A 20,329-nucleotide genomic window follows, 5' to 3' on the forward strand; every position below is an offset into this window, starting at 1 on the left:
ATCTAAGAGGAGCTGGTAGAAAGGAGAGCTGGCAGAGGTACAAAGAAGTTCCTACGAGCCTCTAGAGTCCATTGTTGGGATCTCTTCCTACTGCTCGGGACACAGAGAGCAGCTCCCAAGCTGCTGAAGGCTGTGATACCACTGAGCTTTGGACCATCAAAAGTAAAAGAACACAGCTCAGCAACAGCACCATATTTCAGCAAGAAGGAGCCTCTTTTAACAAAGGATTTAAAGGGGAGAGTTTCTGCATCTCTACTTTGTGGTCCATCATGATAGAAAACTTTACGTTCACATAGATAATGAGACTGGTTTTTCTTTCCAAGATGCTATAATTTGAAAGGATCATGAGCTATTCTAAGCTTCCAGGGAGGCTCAGGATACATAGGAGTTGGTGGACAGCCTTCCCAGTACAGGTTAAGGAAACAGTCTGAGCCTCCAACTTCTGCAGCTCAGCGAGTATGGACATATGCCACTCTTGTCTCCAGGGAGCTGGTGGCAGTGACATCACCCGGAGAAAAAGCGTCCCTCAGCCTCGGGACTTGACAGAATGAGGTGTGCTGGGGAAGCCATGAGCTGGGACTTGGCCTTTCCTGACTGCCCCTCCGTCCCACGGGCAGCCCCTGACCACTGAGCCAACGATGGCTGAGAAGGGCGACTGCATCGCCAGCGTCTACGGGTATGACCTTGGCGGGCGCTTCGTTGACTTCCAACCGCTGGGTTTCGGCGTCAACGGGCTGGTGCTGTCAGCCGTGGACAGCAGGGCCCGCCGGAAGGTGGCCGTGAAGAAGATCACCCTGAGCGACGCCCGCAGCATGAAGCATGCACTCCGGGAGATCAAGATCATCCGCCGCCTGGACCATGACAACATCGTGAAGGTGTATGAGGTGCTGGGGTCCAAGGGTGCCAACCTGCAGGGCGAGCCGTTCAAGTTCAGCGTGGCCTACATCGTCCAGGAGTACATGGAAACCGACCTGGCACGCCTGCTGGAGCAGGGCACGCTGACGGAGGAGCATGCCAAGCTCTTCATGTACCAGCTGCTCCGCGGGCTCAAGTACATCCACTCCGCCAACGTGCTGCACAGGGACCTGAAGCCCGCCAACATCTTCATCAGCACGGAGGACCTCGTGCTCAAGATTGGGGATTTCGGGTCGGCGAGGATTGTCGATGAGCATTATTCACACAAGGTATGTCTGGCCAGGATGGCCGATACGGGTGGTCCAGGCAGCCCTCAAGAATGCTCGGTGCTCAAGAGGGTGTTCCTAGCTCCAGTGGAATCAGAGGACTGGGGTCAGTATTAGGGGGAGGCTGGAGGCTGCTAGAAGGATCACGGGGCCGAAAAGTTGTTGCTGGGGGAGCAGGGAAGTTCTGGTTCTTAGTCTGCCTCTTAGTCTGGTCTAATGGTTCTGGCCATTAGTCACGGCTGTGACGGATGGCTCAAGGCCGTACAAGAGGGGTTGGATTAGATGATACAGCTCTAAACTCTATGGCTTTAAAATTGTGCTGCTGGGGAGTCCCTTGGTGGTTTAGTGGTTAGGATTCCGGGCTTTCACTGCTGTGGCTCGGGTTCAGTCCCTGGCTGGGGAATTGGGATCCCGCAAGGCATGCGGCGCAGCCGAAACAAAAAACAAAAACGTTGTGCAGTTGGTGAATTTGCCTCTAGCACCCTCTTCTTCCTGCCATCCACCTAACCGCCTCCCCTGCCTACTTTCCGCTCAGGACTCCCTGGGAGGCTTCCCACCACTGGAATCTTTTGCTCTGGTTCATCTCGCCTCCTCCTCCCATCAAAGCTGCCCCACTCTGTGTTCCATTCTCTCTGTCCGTGGACGGAGGCATAAACTGTGAATCTGATAAACTAACTCTCGGTGTACATTATCCAGCGAATGCCTCGGCTCTCCCAGGCGCCGTGATGTACTAGCCCCCTAGTGTGACGCTAAAGCCACGGGTGTCTGGATGCTGACCCCCACGGGGTGGGCAGCTAAATGCTCCAGCAGCAGCAGAGATCAGAGCTGACCTGGCCACACTGACCCTTGTTCTCAAGGCCCCAGACTTCTTCTTACCTAATCCACTGTGCCCCTCAGGAACTGGGGGTCCTCTGAAATTCTATTCCCCTTACCTCAGTTCCTGCCACTTTAGGGGAGTCTCTGAGCACCTCAGCCAGGCACCCCTCAACAGAGCTGTGGAGTGGCTGTGATTTCCAGCCTCCTGCCCAAACTTTTGTATCATGAATTTTTACTAGAATGAATACATCTCTCAGGAAGTAGGTGCACCATAAACTGTTATCAGCCAAGGAGCTGGGGTGGGTGATGAGAGGGGAGGGTAGCTCTGACCTTGAACATGCCTCAGCTTTCTCTCTGAGGCCCCATTCCTCTGCTCTCCCTCGCCACCCTATCTGCCTGCAGCCAGAAGGTCACGGACACCCAGAAACGTGCTGACCTGCCTGGTACAGCTGCAGCGGGGTGGGGGTGGGCAGAGCAGGGCTCCCTGTCCCATCGTCACTGGCTGGAACTTGGGGTCCAGCCCAGATTTCAGACCTCGAATCAGCCCAGCTGGCTCTAGTTCCCTGGTGCTGCCTTAACCGTGAGCTTGCCCTCTGTCCCCCCTCCTGCAGCCAGGCCATCTGTCAAAACTGACAGCCGACTCTGTAGGAAGGAATGTCCATGGTTAAAAAAAAAAAAAAAAAAAAAAAATAATCATGCCCTTCTGTCTTCCTAACTCCCTGTGCTATGTCTCTTTCTTCTGACGAGCAATGACCCCAAACAACTGAACCAACGGTTTTAACCCAAATCAGTTCTTATTTGGTAAAAGGACCAGAGAATCCATGACACTCTTATTTCTGGGATGCACAAAACCACCTTCTGAATTGGAATAAACCAGTACATTTGGGAGTCATAATAGGACCTTCCTCGATGAAAGGGTCTGATTAAGTGAAGTATTACAGGGAATGTGTGCAGAACAGCACGTGGTAAGCTTTTGGGAAAATCAGGGGAGGTGGTCACTGGGGCAAAGACTGGCTGTGGCAGCAATTCTTAGGAGGTGTGTGGATGTCTGAGGAGGTGATACTGTCTGAGGAGGCAGAGTCCCAGGCTCCCTCCTGACAGCGCTGACTGCGATGTGGACAGTCACGCTCTGCGAGCCTGCGTTTCCCCATCTCTGACGAGGATGATAATATACTCCCTGCCTGCCCCGCTGGCTTGTGGTTGTGAATCAAAATGGAACATGAAAGCAAAGCCCCTTGGAAAGTAGTAAGGACCCCATCCATTCACCTAATGAGCGTTTACTGAGTACACAGGGCCCGGGCCCTATGCTGGGAGCCCGGGAGGAGCCCCAGGTTCACGGACCACCACACGTGGCTGTGCTTCTGTCACTCAGGGGTGGGAAGCCACCTCTCCAGTTGGAACTTTCATTTTCCTGATGCAGAGGAATTTAGATGCTCTGACTTTCTCTTCGTGTGCTCTCTTCAGTAAAATTAGCCGTGGGAGGTTAAAAAAGAAATCACTGGAGCCAGCTATGAGCGCAGTAGGTGTTCACATCAGCCCTGCGTTTGGCAGGTGTCCCGTGCCCCCACCTGCTTCCTCCCCCATATACTTTCTGCTTTTAGCTTCCCCCCTGCTCTGCCCCGAGTAATGACGAGAGCTTTATATTTGGTGCCTTTATTTATCTGATGTGCATTTAAATCAGTTCTCATTTAATTCTCAAAACGCCGTGAGGCACTTCGGGCAAATGGTCCATTTTCAAATGGAGAGAATTGGCTTTCTCCAGATTACTTGGCTGACTGTGGCAGAAGGGACGTGAGAACTTGGCCTTCTTGTTTCTTGATGGATGACCTTTCTGTGTGCTGTCTCCTTCACGAAGGCTTTCTGTGTCTCCAGTTGGAATGAGTCATTCTTTCCTTTGAATTCCCCACCCCCTAACCTGGATCTTCTAGCGCCCACCATTCTCTGCTCTGTTTTACTGTGTGTGTGTCTGCGTCTTCCATGCTCTCCTAGGCTGAGAGCTCCTTAGTTCCTAATGGCCCTGTCATGTTCATCTTGGTTTCCTCCAGGGAGTCTAATCCTGTGCCTGAGACATGGCCCAGTTGATTGTGTTGACTGTCTTGAACTAATGGAAGAATTGTCATTGGCCAGCACATTACAGATAGGAAGCTAGCTGGGCTCATTGATTCCACGTGCTTGGGAGGTTTGACTCTCAGCGAGCGAGCACGGCATTCTTCCAGCCAATGAATTGGTGGGGGTCAGACATGTGCATCTGCTTTCCCTGGTGTGTTTGGAGGACAATGCCTACCTGTGAACGGTTCTAAACTGACCCCTCCTAAAGTTTCATGGATACTGTGCTTGCCTTGAAGAGGATCGTGCTCACCTGGGCTGCAGCTAGTGCCTTTGCGTGGGCCACAGCCCCTTGCCAGGGACGGGCTTTGTGATCCGACGGGGGGCTGGACTCGGATGCAGCAGCCGGTGTTCACTCTCCTCATTGTGACTTTCTCACGGGTGGACAGCAAGCCTCCTTCCCTTCTACATCCCCTCATCTAGCACAGAGCCTGGCACAGGGTAGGTGTCCATTGTGTTTGTCCGGTAAACGAGGTGCCAGAGGAAATGGCCTTCTCTAACGAGCAGCTGGCAGCACTGGGGCTTTAAGTCACAGTCAGGGAGCATTCTGAGCACGTGTTCCCCTACCACACCATCCCAGGGGTGTTGGTCTTTGCAAGGCAGAGGGCAACTGGAGGCCCCAGTTGGCCCACACTGTCAGGAAGATGGCAGTGGGTGGCGATGGGGGTGCTTTGATGGCTCTCACTCAACAGACACGGTATAGAGGCCCCCGGTTTCTCTGTGTCATTAATTGCATGACCTCAGGCAAGTCCTTTTCCTTGTATAGCTTACTCCCAGAATAAGAGATCTATAGGGAGACCTCCCAATCACCTTGTCCGTTCCCTCCATTTCACAGATGGTAAGACTGAAGCCTAGGAAGGGGAAGAGACTTGCTCAAGACCACACGAGGAGTGGCTGAGCCAGGAGTACAATGTCCAGTTTTCTCTGAGCTCCTTCTCAATGGTCTTATCTGCCAAATTGGGTCATCAGTTCCATTCTGCTTATTTCGCAGGATTCTTGTTAGAGTCAAATGGAAGTGGGGATGTCAAGGGCTTTCAGATGTACAGGGAGCTAAATCATGAACAGAACTTACTTGCCCAGTAGATGCCATGGTAACACCAGGCAGACACCCACACGTCAGTTTCCCCTCCACTGACATGGACCCAACTCCTGACGTGATGGCCAAAGGGCGAGTCATGAGGCCCTACTTGACGGTGGCTGCCCAGCCTGTGGTCCTGTCATGAACCCCTTTCTGCCTGCCTCCTGGGCAGGCCTGCTAATTAGTTCCTTGCGTTTGTGTCAAGAAGGGGCAGCTGAAGGATCAGAGCATGTTTTCCATTGAATTTATCCTATTAGGAAGTAGATGATCTCAAAAGAGAAAAAAAATGTACTTTAAGACTTCACTAAGTGCTGTGTAAATTCTAAGACGTGTCAGGAGCCCCCAGAAGAGGGTGCAGAGGGCTGAGCAGCATGTTGACAGTCTGATCAGCTGTGTGAACGCGTCCCTTCAGGAAGGGGCCTGGGAGAGGGAAGCACATTTTGTCCTTGCTGGGGCTGCCAGCAGACTTGCCTTTCCTGGGGGCAGTAAGCAGAAAAGCAAGCAAAGGAAGGAAAGCAAGAGTAAGAGGACCATAAAATATGTTTTGGTGGATCATTTGAGCAAGTCTAAGCTTTCTGCTAGGCTGGCCTGCCTTTGAGCCCTGACCCCTTTCTACTTCAGAACCCTGTCTTCTTACCTCATGGTTCATGATCAGAATGTTCTCACACTCTGCCTCCGTATCATGAAGATTCCTTAGAAATCAACTAGTACGGTGGTCCTCAAAGTGTGGTCCTGGACCAGCAGCACCAGCTTTACCTGGGAACTTGTTAGAGATGCAAATTCTGAGGTCCCATCTCAGACCTACTGAATCGGAAACCCAGTGTGGGGCCCAGCAAGCTGTGGTTTAGCCTCCAGGTGATTCTGAGGCTTGTGAACTTCTAAGCATCACTGACCTGAAGAAGTGGAGTAGCTTGTGTGTGGACAGAAAGCGGACGCCCCTGGTGCGTCTGCTGCTGCTTGCGGCCAAGGTTCTCAAACTTGAGCACAATGAAGAAGGCTAAGAACTCCTCCCAGGTTAACATAAGTGTGTTTGAAGTAGGTACCTTAACCAAAAAGGATAGTTAATGGCGGGGATATAAGGCACTGTGACGAGGAATTGTGAAGATTGTTTTAGGCAGCATGGCTTTTAGGGCCTCGGTCACATCACTTGGAAACTGCCTGGTCCACCATCCCTTGAGCTTGGCAGAAAGCTGTACAGACCAGGGAACTCCATCAAAAGGAGCGTTGGTTCTGTTTAGGTTTTACTTTAACAAGAGTTAGGTGATACGAACGATGATTTTAGAAAACACGCTTTTCATCCTGGTGTAAACTACTTCACTAGATGTTATTTAAAGACAAGACATTGCTTTCACAGTTCAGTGAGACTGAGTGTTTGATTGAGGGCTCAGCAAATTATTGCAGTTTGGTAAGACTTGTGGTTCAAGGTCCCAAAGGAGGCAAAGAGGTACATGATGGAGTATATATCAGCCAGCTTCCAAAGGCTTTGCACAGAGCTTTGATCAGCTGTGTTTATGCTGGTTAAATTGTGTTGATCAGCCCCACCTCCTGGCCACTCTGCCTTCCTTTGATGGCTTCTTGTCTATCTCCCTCTGTCTGCCTAGGCAGACACACAGAAAGCTCCCCTAGAGCACGGATTCCCTTGAAACTGAACCTAGGAAGAGGAATGCCTATTTCTGTGGCTGAAATAGAGTCTCTGCAGCTGATCAAGAGAATGTTCATTTGTTGTTCTGTGTGCCTGTATTTTGCATGGTCTCCACCTTGAAGATGCAGGCCCCTAGGTGCTGGAAGGGAGGAAGGGCTTGCCTGAGATCCCAGAACAGGACTGGGGTCCACAGTGCTGGCATTGGGAGAGGCCTAGCCACTCTCGAGAGCCAGGGTTCATGACAAAATGGGCTCATTGAAGGACAACTTGCTGGGGGCCCAGCTAGAAGTTCTTAAGCCACTAAGCATGTTATTCCAAATCAGTGGAGCTGAAAAGATTTATTTAAAAGGCTATGAAATATCCCTTTTTAAAAGGGAAAAATATGACCTAGGGGATTAGAACAGAGGTTGTGCTAGAGAGTCAAGTGTCCCTGAACACTTAAGCTGACTTGGAAAAGCCAATTTTGTTGGCTTTCAGTGCATCCCCCTAGTTCCCACTGCAGCCCCGCCCCCAGGAGCAGGGTCTTCATTCTGTCCCTGGGCCTCCTGGGGTCCTCTTCTACCCACTCCCAGAATGCTACACCCAGGCCTCCCTTCCTGGGAAGAAACCCCACTTAGCTCCAGGGGTGATATTATAAATCATTAATAACTGGCATGGTTCAGGCACCAACCAATTAGAAAGGAAGCTGGCAGAGTCCTAAGGCAGGGTTCTGGAGGTGCCCTGATTGCCAGAAATTGACCCTTTATTGCCGGATCATAGGGAGGTCTGGGAGTATCTGGGAATGAGGCAAAGGTGATGAGCGAGGGAACCAGGGGCTTCAGCAGTAGCTATTTCCCAGCCAGTTTGCAGGTATTTCATTGCTCTAACAATTAGCCTAGCTGTACCAGTGCATACCAGCCATGCTTTGCTGCCTTCTTCTTCATATCAAAGCTCACCCTTCCCATGTGCCTATGGGTCTGGTTCTCCACTGGGGGTGAATGGTGGATTAAACAGTGCAAAGAGATCACTAGCTCCCTCCTTACTGTCAACACAAGCCTACTCACTCACCTACTCACAATTAAAGCTGCCACCCCCTATGGCAAGCTCCAGAGCTCCAGAAGAATTCAAGAAGCAGGAAGTCAGCCTTCCTGCTAGGATTGCTAAAGAGGAGCTAGTATTTCATGCAGTACAGGCTTGCTGGGGACAAATTCTTTGTTTATCTAGAAAGTGTCTTTATTTTACTCTCATTTTAAAAGTTTGTTTTCCCAGGATATAAAACTCTGAACCTATGGTATTTTTCTCTTTCAGTACTTAAAAAAATGTCTTTGCTTTATTTCCTATCCTTATTGTTTCTCAGAAGGTCTTCATTCATATCATTGTTCCTCTGTATGTAATGTCTTTCTTTCTCTGACTGCTTTCAACATTTTTTCTTGATCTTTAACTTTCAACAGCTTGACTGTGATGTGCACAAGTGTGGTTTTCTTTCTACTTATCCTATTTAGTTAATTCATTGAGCTTCTTGAATCTGCAAATTGATTTTTTCCCCACCATATTTGGGACATTTTCAACAATTATTTTTTCTGCCCCACCTTCTCTTCTCCTTCTGGGCTCTGATTACTACGTTACTCAGCTTGGTATCATCCCAAAAGATTGTCCAATCTTTTTTCTCTCTTTTTTTCAGAATGGGTAATTCCTATGGTCTGTCTTCAACTTCATTGACCCTTTCTTCTGCCATCTTTAATTTGCTGCTAAGCTCATTTGGTGAATTTTTCATTTTGGATACTGTGCTTTTCTAGAATTTCTATTTGGTTCTTTTTTATAAGTTTCCACTTGTGTGCTGAGATTCCCCATCTTTTCACTCATTGAGACCATATTTTTCTTTAAGTCCTTGAACATATTTATAATAACTGCTTTAAATTCTTTGCTAATTTGAACCTCTGGGACATCTCAGGATATGTTTCCTATTTACTCTTTTTCTCTTGAATTTGGGTCACTTTTCCTGCTCCTCCACATTTCTAGTAATTTTTGGTTGTTTGTGGATATTACAGTTGATACTCTGAAAGAAACTTGAATGATATTGTCTTCCTTTAATGAGTGTTGAATTTTGTTCTGACAGGGAGTTAATTGACTGATGGTAAATTATGGAATCCTTGATCCTGTTAAGGCTTGGTTTTATGCAGGCCTAGAGTAGATTTTACTCCAGAGCATGATCCTTACTCCTATGGTATGACCTTTCTGTTGTCTCGCTTGAATGCCTAGAATGTGAACAAGGCATTTCCCCTCTGGCTGGACTGAAACTCCTATGTATCCAATGTTTCTGCAACCTCTACTATCCCTGTTCTGCTATTAGTACCAAAATAACTACTCTCTGTTAGACCTCACCCTGTGTATATGCAGAGCAGCCCTCAGCACATGCAGACCAGCCCTCAGCCAGAGATCTGTGGGGGAGCCCCCTACAAACTTCTGGGCCCCTACCCTATGAAGCATCTTCTTCTCCAGTATCCTGCCCCACCGGCTCCAGTGCTTCTGCAGCCCTGGACTCTACCTCCTCAACTCAGTAGGACAAACATGTTCTGCTTTGTTCCACCTCCCTGTGCTATGGTTGGGAAATCTACCCAGGCAGAGTGCCAGGGTGAAGATGAAGCTCACCTTGTGTGTTTGCTTCCCTTCTCTCAGGGATCCTGCACAGCCTATTGCCCAATGCCTGAAAACTGCTATGTATGTTTGTTTAGTTTTATAGTTACTTTCAACAGGAGGGAAAATCCAGTACTTGTTACTCCATCATGATCAGAAATGGCCAGCGCTAACATTTAATGATGTAATGCTCTGTGTGGCTGAACATCTTTTAATGCTAGCTTGTAAGCACCTTGGAGGAAGTGTTGATAACTTACTTATCTCCGCATCCCTGTAGCATGCTTAATGAATATTATTAAATGGAATTAAGTGGAGCGTCTGGGAGATAAGTGTTGAATAATGTGCTCCTCCTTCCTTTATACCTAGGAGATGTGCTGGGAAGGAAACTCCTTTCTGATAGCATCTTCAGTCTTGGTGGGAAGGATCCCAATTGCTCCAGTCCTGGCTCCAGTCTCTCTACTTGGGAACTCCAAGGTTGTAAATGTCTCAGGAACATGACACTGTCTTATTCTATAGGCAGATATTCCTGTGTTTATACTGAAGAAGAAAGATTAGAAAATTGGATCAAACCCTTTTAAATTTTCTCCTGAAATGTGTTTTTTTTCTTCATCTTTTACTTTGGTAGCCTGTTAAGGAGACAGTACTATAGAAATAGAAGACTCGAGGGGAGTATCATATTGCTATGTTTATCCTTACTTTCATGGGTAGCTTCTAATTCAGTACCACACTTCTGGGAGCTGGGAGAGACCAATCTTTATCTCTAGCCTCATTTGCTGCACTCCACTCATCTTGTGCCATGATATCACTGACTTGTCACCATTTGCTGGAAAATGCCATACTTGGTGACAGCTCTAGTCCCACACACTGTTTCCTTTGCTCCCACATAAACTCCTACTTATCCCTGCAGACTCCACTCAAAAGCCCCACCTCTGTAAAGCTTCCCCAGCTCCCCAGGGGAGAGTTAATCACACCTTCCTCTGGTTTTCCACAGCAGTCATCCCCACACTATTGTGATTATTTGTTTATGATCTAATATGTTTATGATTATGCCTCTTCCCCCAATAGATAGTAGGGCCCTTAGGAAAGAGTATGAATCTCATTCAGCTCTGTATTCCTAGCAACAAGCACAGTATCTGACGTATATGTGCTCATTAAATGCTTACTGACTAAATGCCTTTCCACTGAATCAAGCATGATCCTCAAGAGCCTCCTAGGATAAAGTATAATTTCTCTTCTTCAGGGCAGTTTTCAAATATTTGAAGTCATCTACCACGTCCCTCTATATCTCTGGAGGCTAGAACTCCTTTGTCTTTACACAATAATATTTAGGTACTGTTCTAAGTGCTTGACGGGTGTAGACCTATTTAGTCCTCATAACAACAACATAATATTAATAATAATAACAATAAGTGCTGCTGTTCCCATTTTACAGATGAATACACTGAGGCACAGAGAGTAACTTGTCCAAGGTCCCCCAGCTAGTAAATGGCAGAGTTGGATTTCAAAGCCCAATAGAATAGCCACCTAATAGTGGCTTCAGGTCATGCTTTATCCACTGAGCATACTGCCTTGTTGACTATTTAGATGACAGTGTTTCCAGAGGTCACACTATCCTTACTGTCCTTTCACTGACCTCCTCCTACTTATTAGACCCCAGAGGGAGGGTGACATCTCTGCTCCATAAATGACTCACTGCTCATGATGCTGGTATTTTGAGGGACAACCATGTCACTCTATTGGCTCATATTGAGATCGTACCCAATTTACTTCCGTTAAGTTTTGTATTCCCTATTTTACATTTGTATCATTGATTTTTAGCCCTAGTACAAGAGTTTACACTTCTCCCTGATAAGTTTCATCTTCTTGGCTTCAGGAAAATATTCCAACCTGACAAGATCTTTTTGGATCTTTGTTCTATCACATAATCTTATCCCATACAGCTTCACAATTCACAAGCCTATCTTCTATGACTTCACCCATATCACCAGTTTTAAAACGTGTGAAGAGATTCAGTGAAAGGCTTCATCTTATGGCCACCAGACACCTCCCTCCAGGGTGACACTGACCCTAAGCCAGAATTCTTTCGGTTTAGTTGTCCAACCAGTTGTGAATTTACATAATTATATAGTGGTCTGACCCATGTTTCTTCATTGTCTGCAAAGATGTCCTATGAGATTTAGCTAAATGCCTTATTGAGTTTCGGGGACATTGTCTATAGAATCCACTCATTCTACCTCAGTACAATTTTAAACTCATCCCAAAGTAAAAAAATCCCAATTCAAGCTGCATGACCAGCTGTGATTCCTAGATACACAGAACTCAGATATTGGCAAACACTATCTATCTTTTTACTTAGAGAAAACATGCTACATGAAAATTTAAACTTAACAAATTTGTGTTGGAGGTTAGGGCATGGCTAAATAAACTATGTTCATCCACTAAATGGAAAATTATACAACCATTTTCAATGGTGATTTTGAAGAATTTACAATAACATAGGAACTGTTTATGTAATAATGATTAAGTTTAAAAAGAGGTACAGAATTAGGTAGATGGTATGATCATAAGTTTAAAACAAGGAGAAAAGAATGACATATAAAAAATAGACTAGAAGTAAAAACTCCAAAATGCTAATGATTGGACTACACATGGCTTTTTCTTCTTTTTACTTTTCTATAATTCCAGAGAAAGTACAGCATGAACATGCATAATTTTATCACAGTAACCTTTTCAGGTAGGAAGTTGGGGAAGTTTGCTGGGTGGGAAGAGTAAGTTTACAAGATGTTTGTTGCAAAAAGTGGTAAACTGAGATTATGTGGTCCCTAAGAGAGCAGGGTCAAGCACAGCGGCATCTGGCCCAGGAGCCTGTGCATGCTGACCCGCGACTGTATTCTGCCTTGAGGTGCCCATGGTGTTGCATGTGTAGATCTTACCTCCTCACCCAGAGTGGCAGCCCTGCCTTGGCCGCTGTCTCCATGGGAACATGGGACAGGCTCTTCTGGGTGTGCCATGCCCCTGGGAAGCAGGACCACCCTCCTCATAGGTGGGGTGGGCATACACTGACTGCTACCATGGGACCCTGAGCAAGTTATGTAACCTGCCTCTGGCTGGCTCCATCCTCTCATGATAATAGATTCTACTTCACAGGGCTGTGTGAGGAGTGGAGGAGATGATGTGTGTGATGTGTGTGTCAGCCATCTGGGGAGCACTTGGTAAATATTAGCTCTTTTTTTTTTTTTTTTACTATGATTATGAATCACCATTGGAGGGAGTTCTGATACCTGAAATTCAACCACTAATGATGCCGAAACCCAGCCTCTGTGCACTGGTGCTGAATCAAATCTCGGAGGCAGAGTTTTGGGTGAAGTAGAAAAGAATAGCTTTATTGCTTTGCCAGGCAAAGGGGGTCACAGCAGGCTCATATCCTCAAAACTATGTGTCCCAACCTGGGGGGATTTGGTGAGTTTTATAGCAATTGTTCAAGGGTGAGGTTGCTGATAAGGATCAGGGTATGTGCAGGGCCTGCATTCCTTTAATCTGGAATGAGCTTGATGAGCTTCTGTGGTTCTCGAGGTTATCAGACTATAACCTTCTCTCTGGAATGAAGAATGCTTCATCAAGTGATTAACATCTTCCATTTGTTGGAAGTTTTAGTTCTGCAGAAGAGCTCAAAGATATTGTTATGTGTATTCCTTGAGGGGGAACCAGGACCCTGCCCCAAGGCTGCACTATTGTTTCTTGACTGCTCCTCCCTCATCTCTGCATCCCCTCCCTTCCCTGATTAGCAACCATTTGAACCTGCCCTTTGGAACTCAGGGAAAGTCACAGAGGCTGAAGCCCATTCCCTACAAACAAGAAATGGGGTACACAGCCTTCTGTGCCCAGGAGCCCCTCAGGGTCCTGCTCAATTTCACTAACAGTAAATGTTATTGAGGCAGTTGACCATGTTTTAGTTTCTCTTCTAAGATACAAACTGAAGGAATGAAGAAGAGGGGGAACAAGTCAGAAAGCCTTTATTTGAATGAACTTATCAAAATGGATGGATTAGGAAGCAGTGTGCTGGGGGAAGTGTGTTTAACCCAAAAGGGGACCAGAATAGGGAGCCTCCTGTCTTAATTTTGACACTTTGGCAATTTAACCAAAGACTGATTCTAGTACTGAGGTTATACGCTAAGAGTGATATTCAAAATACTTAATAATTTCTAAGGTTTGGGACCAACCAATCAGAACAGCCATTGGTGATGACCCATCAGGATGGATCCTGGCTACCCCTGCACATGTCACCCTACAAAGCCTGGAGAGCAGGGCCTGGCCTCTCCAGAGGTGCTTATTTAGGTGTCTGCCAGTGACTCCACATCCAGACAGGCAGAGCAGCAACTGAGAGCCAGGCCCTTGTCCCAGAGCTGCCCCATACTTATTCCTGCTTCCTTCTCTCTAGTCCATGATACCATGTTTGCCCTCTGCTCTCCAATACACACCTGGCAGCAGGAAAAGTGAAGCCATTCCTTAGTCTCCTTTCTGGGCCATGCTGGCCCCTCCTGTGTCCCCAGATGACCTGGACAGCAGGTTTCCAGGATGTTGGGGCCTCTAGAGTACGGCCATGAAGATTTTATTGTTGCACCTTCTACACGGAACTACTACCATCTGCAGAAACCATGCAGCCTCCTGATGGAGGATGAGCTCAGTTAAGCAGTTGTGATCTGCAGGACTCATTTTCTTAGGGATGAATTTTTCCCATTTTAAACCCCTACTCCATTTATTTTGGAGTTGGAGTCACAGTTCCCTGTGTAGGAGAGCAAACCCAGGTGCACAGAATGACTGGCCTGGTCTGGCTTCACAGGCCTGAGGAATCACCATGGAGGAAAGAGGTTGTCCATAGATCACATGATGAATGCAGAGGAGTCTGAAACTGGGAGGACTGAGTTTGTAAGTCTGGTTGTCTTTGGCTTTTTGTGTGAGCTCTGTTCCGTGCTCACCAGCTGCCCTCAACCCTGACCCCAACCAATTCGCATATGCTGGGTGGGTCAGATGCTCATGAGAGTGTGTGAACAGCCAATGGCTACTCTAGTTGGGGGACCAATATCATGATATCTACCCTGAAAATTTTCCTGCAATTCACAGTAGTGCACCTTGGGAGTACTTTCCCATCCATGATAACTCTGGATCCTCACACCAACCCTCTGAAGGAGGCATGTCACATTAATTATTGTTCTCACTTGATAGCTGAGGACTAGGGAGCCCCTGGGGCTGAGAGGCTCATCTACGACCCACTGCTAATAAGCAGCAGAGCTGGACCAGACCTGCCTCCAGGGACCAGGAGCAGCTGATGCAACTGGGCTCAGCTTCAGAACTTGAGAACTCCCTTGCTACCCTCCGTAATGAGATGAGGGAAGAGTCACGAAACAGGGGGCACTTGCTTCTGCTTTCTCATGAGGACATGTGGAGAACAGAGCAGTTCTGTGACCTTCCCTGTGCCCCACAGTGGGCAGAGATGGAGCCAGGACAGGAAATTATGATCCCTGTGTCCTTGGCCCTCCCTTCTTCTCTCTGTGGTCCCCACCTTCCCACGTCCCTGCTGCTGTCCCCCAGCACTCCCACACACCCTCTCCCTCCATCTCTCCCCACTGGAAACTTACTTACTGAAGCCCAGGACCTGCTTCTTTGGAACACAGGCTCCCACCGAGGGACCCAGAGCTCGCTGCCCCAGCATTCAGCCAGCTGGAAAAGGGCTACAAGCTAGGGTATCCCTTTCAGTAGAACACTGGTTTATATTTGCCTTTAAACTCTTTTTTAAAACAATTTTATTGAGATATTCTCAACATACCATACAATTCACCCATTTAACGTGTACAATCCAATGGCTTTTAGTATATTCACAGTCATGCATCTATCCCCAGAATCAATTTTAAAACATTACCCCAAAAAGAAACCTCACCCACCTGAGTCATCATCCCCCAAAGTCACCATCCCCCCAATCCTAGGCAACCAAGAAATCTACTTTCTTTCTTTACAGATTTGCCTGTTCTGGACCTTTCATATAAATAGAATTGTGCAATATGTGATCCTTTGTGACTGGCTTCTTTTACTTAGTGTTTTCAAGGTCCATCCACTTGGTGGAAGGTTTTAGTACTTCATTTCTTTTTACTGACAAATAACATTCCATTGTATGGACATACAACATTTTGCTTACCTATTCCTCAGCTGATGGATATTTGGGTTTCCACTTCGGTGCTATCAGGAATAATACTGCTATGAACATTCATGCACAAGTTTTTGTGTTTACAGAGGCTTTCATTTCTCTTGGATGTAGACATAGGAGTGGAATTACTGGGTCATATGATATTGTTTGAGGAAATACCAGGATGTTTTCCAAAATGGCAGTACTATTGTACATTCTCAACAGCAATGTATGAGGGTTCAATTTCTCCAAATTTTCACTCACCCTTGAGATTTTCTGTTTGTTTTTATCCTAGCTATCCTAATGGGTGTGAAGGGGCATGTCACTGTGGTTTTGATTTCCATTTCCCTGATGGCTAATGATGTTGAACATCTTTTCATGTGTTTATTGGCCATTTGTACACTTCTTTGGGGGACTGTCCATATCTTTTGCCCATTTTTAATTGGTTTTTAAAAATAGAATTGTATAAGTTCTTTATATATTCTAGATACAAGTCCCTTAACAGATAAATGATTTGCAAAAAATTTTCTTCCATTCTTTGGGCTATCTTTTTACTTTCTTGGTGTTACCCTTTGAAGCACAAATGTGTTTCATTTTGATGATATCCAGTTTATATATTTTTTCTTTTCTTGCTATTGCCTTTGGTGTCAAAACTAAGAAACCGGGCTTCCCTGGTGGCGCAGTGGTTGAGAGTTCGCCTGCCGATGCAGGGGGCACGGGTTCGTTGCCCCGGTCCGGGAGGATCCCACATGCCGCAGAGCGGCTGGGCCCGTGAGCCATGGCCACTGAGCCTGCGCGTCTGGAGCCTGTGCTCCGCAAGGCGAGAGGCCACAACAGTGAGAGGCCCATGTACCACAAAAAAATAAAATAAAAAACCTAAGAAGCCATTCCCTAATCCAAGGTCATGAAGATTTAACCCATGATTCCTTAAAGTTTTATAGTTTTAGCTCTTACATTTGGGTCTTTGATTCATTTTGAGTTAATTTTTGTATAAGGTATGAGATAGAGGTCCAACTTCTTTCATGTGTCTCTCCTTATGTCAGTACTACACTATCTTGATTACTGAAGTTTTGTGTAAGTTTTGAAATCAGGAGTGTGAGTCTGACAGCATTGTTCTTTTTCAAGGTTGTATTGGCTCTTCAGGTCACAAAAAGGATACATTCTATAATATGGATGAATCTTGAAACCATTATGCTAAGTGAAAAGCAGCCAGTCACAAAAGGCCACATATTATATAACTTCCTTTACATGAAATGTACAGAATAAGCAAATTCATAGAGACAGAAAATAAATTTGGTGCCAGGGGCTAGATGTTGGGAAAAAATAGAGTGTGACTTCCAATAAGTATGAGGTTTTATGTTTGGGTGATAAAAATGTTCTTGCATTAGACAGTAATGATGATTGGCAAGGTTGTACAATGTACTAAAAACCACTGGATTCTTAAATAGCGAATTTTATGATATGTGAATTATATCTCAAAAAATTAATAAATAGATAATTTGAACATCACTATATTTCTTAAAGAAATTAAATTTGTAGTTAAAAACCTTCCCACAAAGAAAACTCTGGGCCCAAATAGCGTCATAGGTGAATTCTACCAAATATTTAAGTACCAATTCTATAAACTCTCAAAAAACTGAAGAGAAGGGACTACTTCCCAATTTATTCTAAGCATTACTGTGAAGCAAGACCTGACCAAAAAACATTACAAGAAATGAAATATCTCCCATTAACATAGATGCAAAATTTCTAAACAAAACTTTAGCAAATTGAATTTAGCAATATATAAAAAGGAAAATGCACATCAGTCAAGTATGTCTTCTCTCAGGAATGCAAGTTTGGCTTAATATTTGAAAGCCAATGTTATAACCATTTGGGGAAATAATTTGGCAGTGTCTTTAAAAGTTAAACTTACATCTACCATATGATTCAGACATTCCACTTCTATATATTTACCAAGAGCAATGAAAGCATATGTCCATATAAAGCCTTGTGTGTAAATGTTCATAGCAGCTTTCTTTTCATAGAGAAAAACTAGAAGCTATCCAGATGTTCATCAACATCCATGTGAACAAACTGTGGTATATCCATACAATGGAATTACTACTCAGCAACAACAGGCAATGAACCATTCACAACAGTTTGGATGGATCTCAAAACAATTATGCTGAGCAGAAGAAGCCAGACCAAAATGAATGAATGAAGCAAATACTATATGACTCCATTTATACAGAATTCTAGAAAAGGTAAGCTAATCTGCAGTGACAGAAAACAGATTAATGGTTGCCTAGGGAATGGAGAGAGATTATAAAGGGACAGCAGGAAACTTTTGTGGGTGATGCATATGTTCATTATTTTGATTGGTGATGGTTTCACAGATATAAGTATATAAACTTATCAAACTGTACACTTTAAATATGTACAGCTTGTTGTATTTCATTTATACCTCAAAGCTGTTTTAAAGTGAAAAATCTTGGGACATCGGCCTAGATGGTGGAATAAAGACCCTGAGCTCACCTCCTCTCACAGACACACCAAAATCACAACTATCTGCAGAACAACCATCGATGAAAAAGACTCTACAACTAAAGACATAAAGAAGAATCACAACAAGAAGGGTAGGAGGGGCAGACTTCCAATAAAGTGCCATACCCTGGGGTAGGCAACACACAAAATGGAGAATAATTACAATTGCAGAGGTTCTCCCAGAGTAGTGAGAGGTCTGAGTCCCATATTTGGATCCCCAGCCCAGGGGTCCTGCACCAGGAAGACGAGCCCCCAGAGCATTTGGCTTTGAAGAGCGGCAAGGCTTAATTTTGGGAGCCCTAGAGGGCTGGGGGAAATAGAGTCTTCACTCTTAAAAGGGTGCACACAAAATCTCACACTCTGGGACCCAGAGCAGAAGCAGTAATTTTGACAGGCGCCTGGGTCAGACCAACCTGCTGATCTTGGAGGGTCTCCTGGAGAAGCAGGAGGTAACTACAGCTCACCCTGGGGACATAGAGACTGGTGGCATCCATTTGGGGGAGCTCCTTCTACCACGTGGATACTGGTGCTGGCAAGAGCCATTGTGGAATACTCCTTCTAGCTTGTTAGCCCCAGGACCCAGCCTGCTCTGGGCCAACAGCCCATAGGCTCCAGTGCTGGGATGCCTCAGGCCAAGCAACTAACTGGGCAGGGACACAGCCCACCCATCAGCAGACAGCCTCCCTTAGACCCCACACCCCACCCCCAAGCCCACAGCTGCCTCTGGACACAACGCTGCCCACCAGAGGGCCCAGGACCCAGCTCCACCCACCAGTGGGCAGGCACCAGCCCCAGAATCCCCTGGACCCTGGCCCTGCCCTCCAGAGAGCCTGCTCTAGACTCTGGACCAGCCTCACCCACCAGGGGGCAGACACAAGACACAAGAAAACTACAATCCCACAGTTTAAGGACCCAGAACACCCACAAGCAAGCCAAATCCTGACATGGGACTGGCTGGACCCTGGCCCTGCACACTTGAAGCAGTTCAATACAAGCTTCAGGATACCTCAGACCCTGTACTCAACTGTGTCTGGAACCAGCTCCACCCACCTGTGATCTGACACAAGCTCTGGGACCCCTGGGCCCTGCAGTCAGAGTGCAGGACCCAGCTCTGCCTGCCAGTAGGCTGGCACTAAGCCCAGGACCTGGCTTCACCTACTTGTAGACGGACAACAGCCCCAGAGTATTCTGGACCCTGACTCTGCCCACCAGTGAGCCAGCACTAGTGCCACCCCCCCACAGGGTTCCACAATTGCCACCTCATGACCCGGTCCTGCCAAGCAGCAGCTGGCAGCCTCTGCACAAGGCAGGGCCTGGCAACCAACTGGACCAGGGACAACCAAGCCTACCAGACCACTCACATAGTCAGCCTGCCATTACAGAAGGGCCCACGCAGCCTTCATAGGGTAACCAGAGGGGACCGCACTGCTGGGATGCACAGGATATCTCCTATAAAGGCCACTCCTCCAAGGTCAGGAAAGGTAACCACCTACCGGATACATAAAAATAAACCAAAAAAACCCCAGCAACCTAGGCAAAATGAGGCAACGGAAGAACATGTTCCAGATTAAGGAACAAGATTAAAAAAAGCCCAGAATAATAAGTGAAGTAGAGATACACAATCTACTCAAGAAAGAGTTCAGGGTAGTGATCATAAAGATGATCAAAGAACTTGGGAGAAGAATGGATGCACAGAGCAAGAACTTAGAAGTTTGTTTTGTTTTTTTTACAAAGAATTAGAAAATATAAAGAACAAACAGATAAAGAATATAATAACTAAAATGAAAAATGCACTAGAAGGAATCAATAGTAGACCAAATGATACAGAAGAATGGATCAGTGAGCTGGAAGACAGACTAGTGGAAATCACTGATGCTGAACAGAAAAAAAGAATGAAAAGAAATGAGGACAGTTTAAGAGACCTCTGGGACAACATCAAGTGCACTAATATTCATGTAATAGGGGTCCCAGAAGGAGTAGAGAGAGAGAGAAAGGAGCTGAGAACATATTTGAAGACATAATAGCTGAAAACTTCCCTAACCTAGGAAAGAAACAGACGTCCAAGTCCAGAAAGGGCAGAGAGTCCCAAACAGAATTAACCCAAAGAGAAACACAAGACCCATTGTAATTAAAATGGCAAAAATTAAAGATAAAGAGAATATTAAAAGCAATGAGGGAAAAGCAACAAA

General features: G+C 46.1%; 1 protein-coding gene across 1 annotated transcript in view; it reads left to right on the plus strand.

The window, feature by feature from the left end:
* The first annotated feature begins 638 nt into the window (after positions 1 to 638).
* Positions 639 to 20,329, plus strand: part of MAPK4 (mitogen-activated protein kinase 4) — a 75,852-nt gene continuing 56,161 nt past the window's right edge. Inside the window, exon 1 of the mRNA XM_024132322.1 lies at positions 639 to 1,184. Within this exon, the coding sequence (XP_023988090.1) occupies positions 639 to 1,184 (546 nt within the window). The remainder of the gene's footprint in view (positions 1,185 to 20,329) is intronic.

Source organism: Physeter macrocephalus, chromosome 19, assembly GCF_002837175.3.
Source record: "Physeter macrocephalus isolate SW-GA chromosome 19, ASM283717v5, whole genome shotgun sequence".
Taxonomy (NCBI): Eukaryota; Metazoa; Chordata; class Mammalia; order Artiodactyla; family Physeteridae; genus Physeter; species Physeter macrocephalus.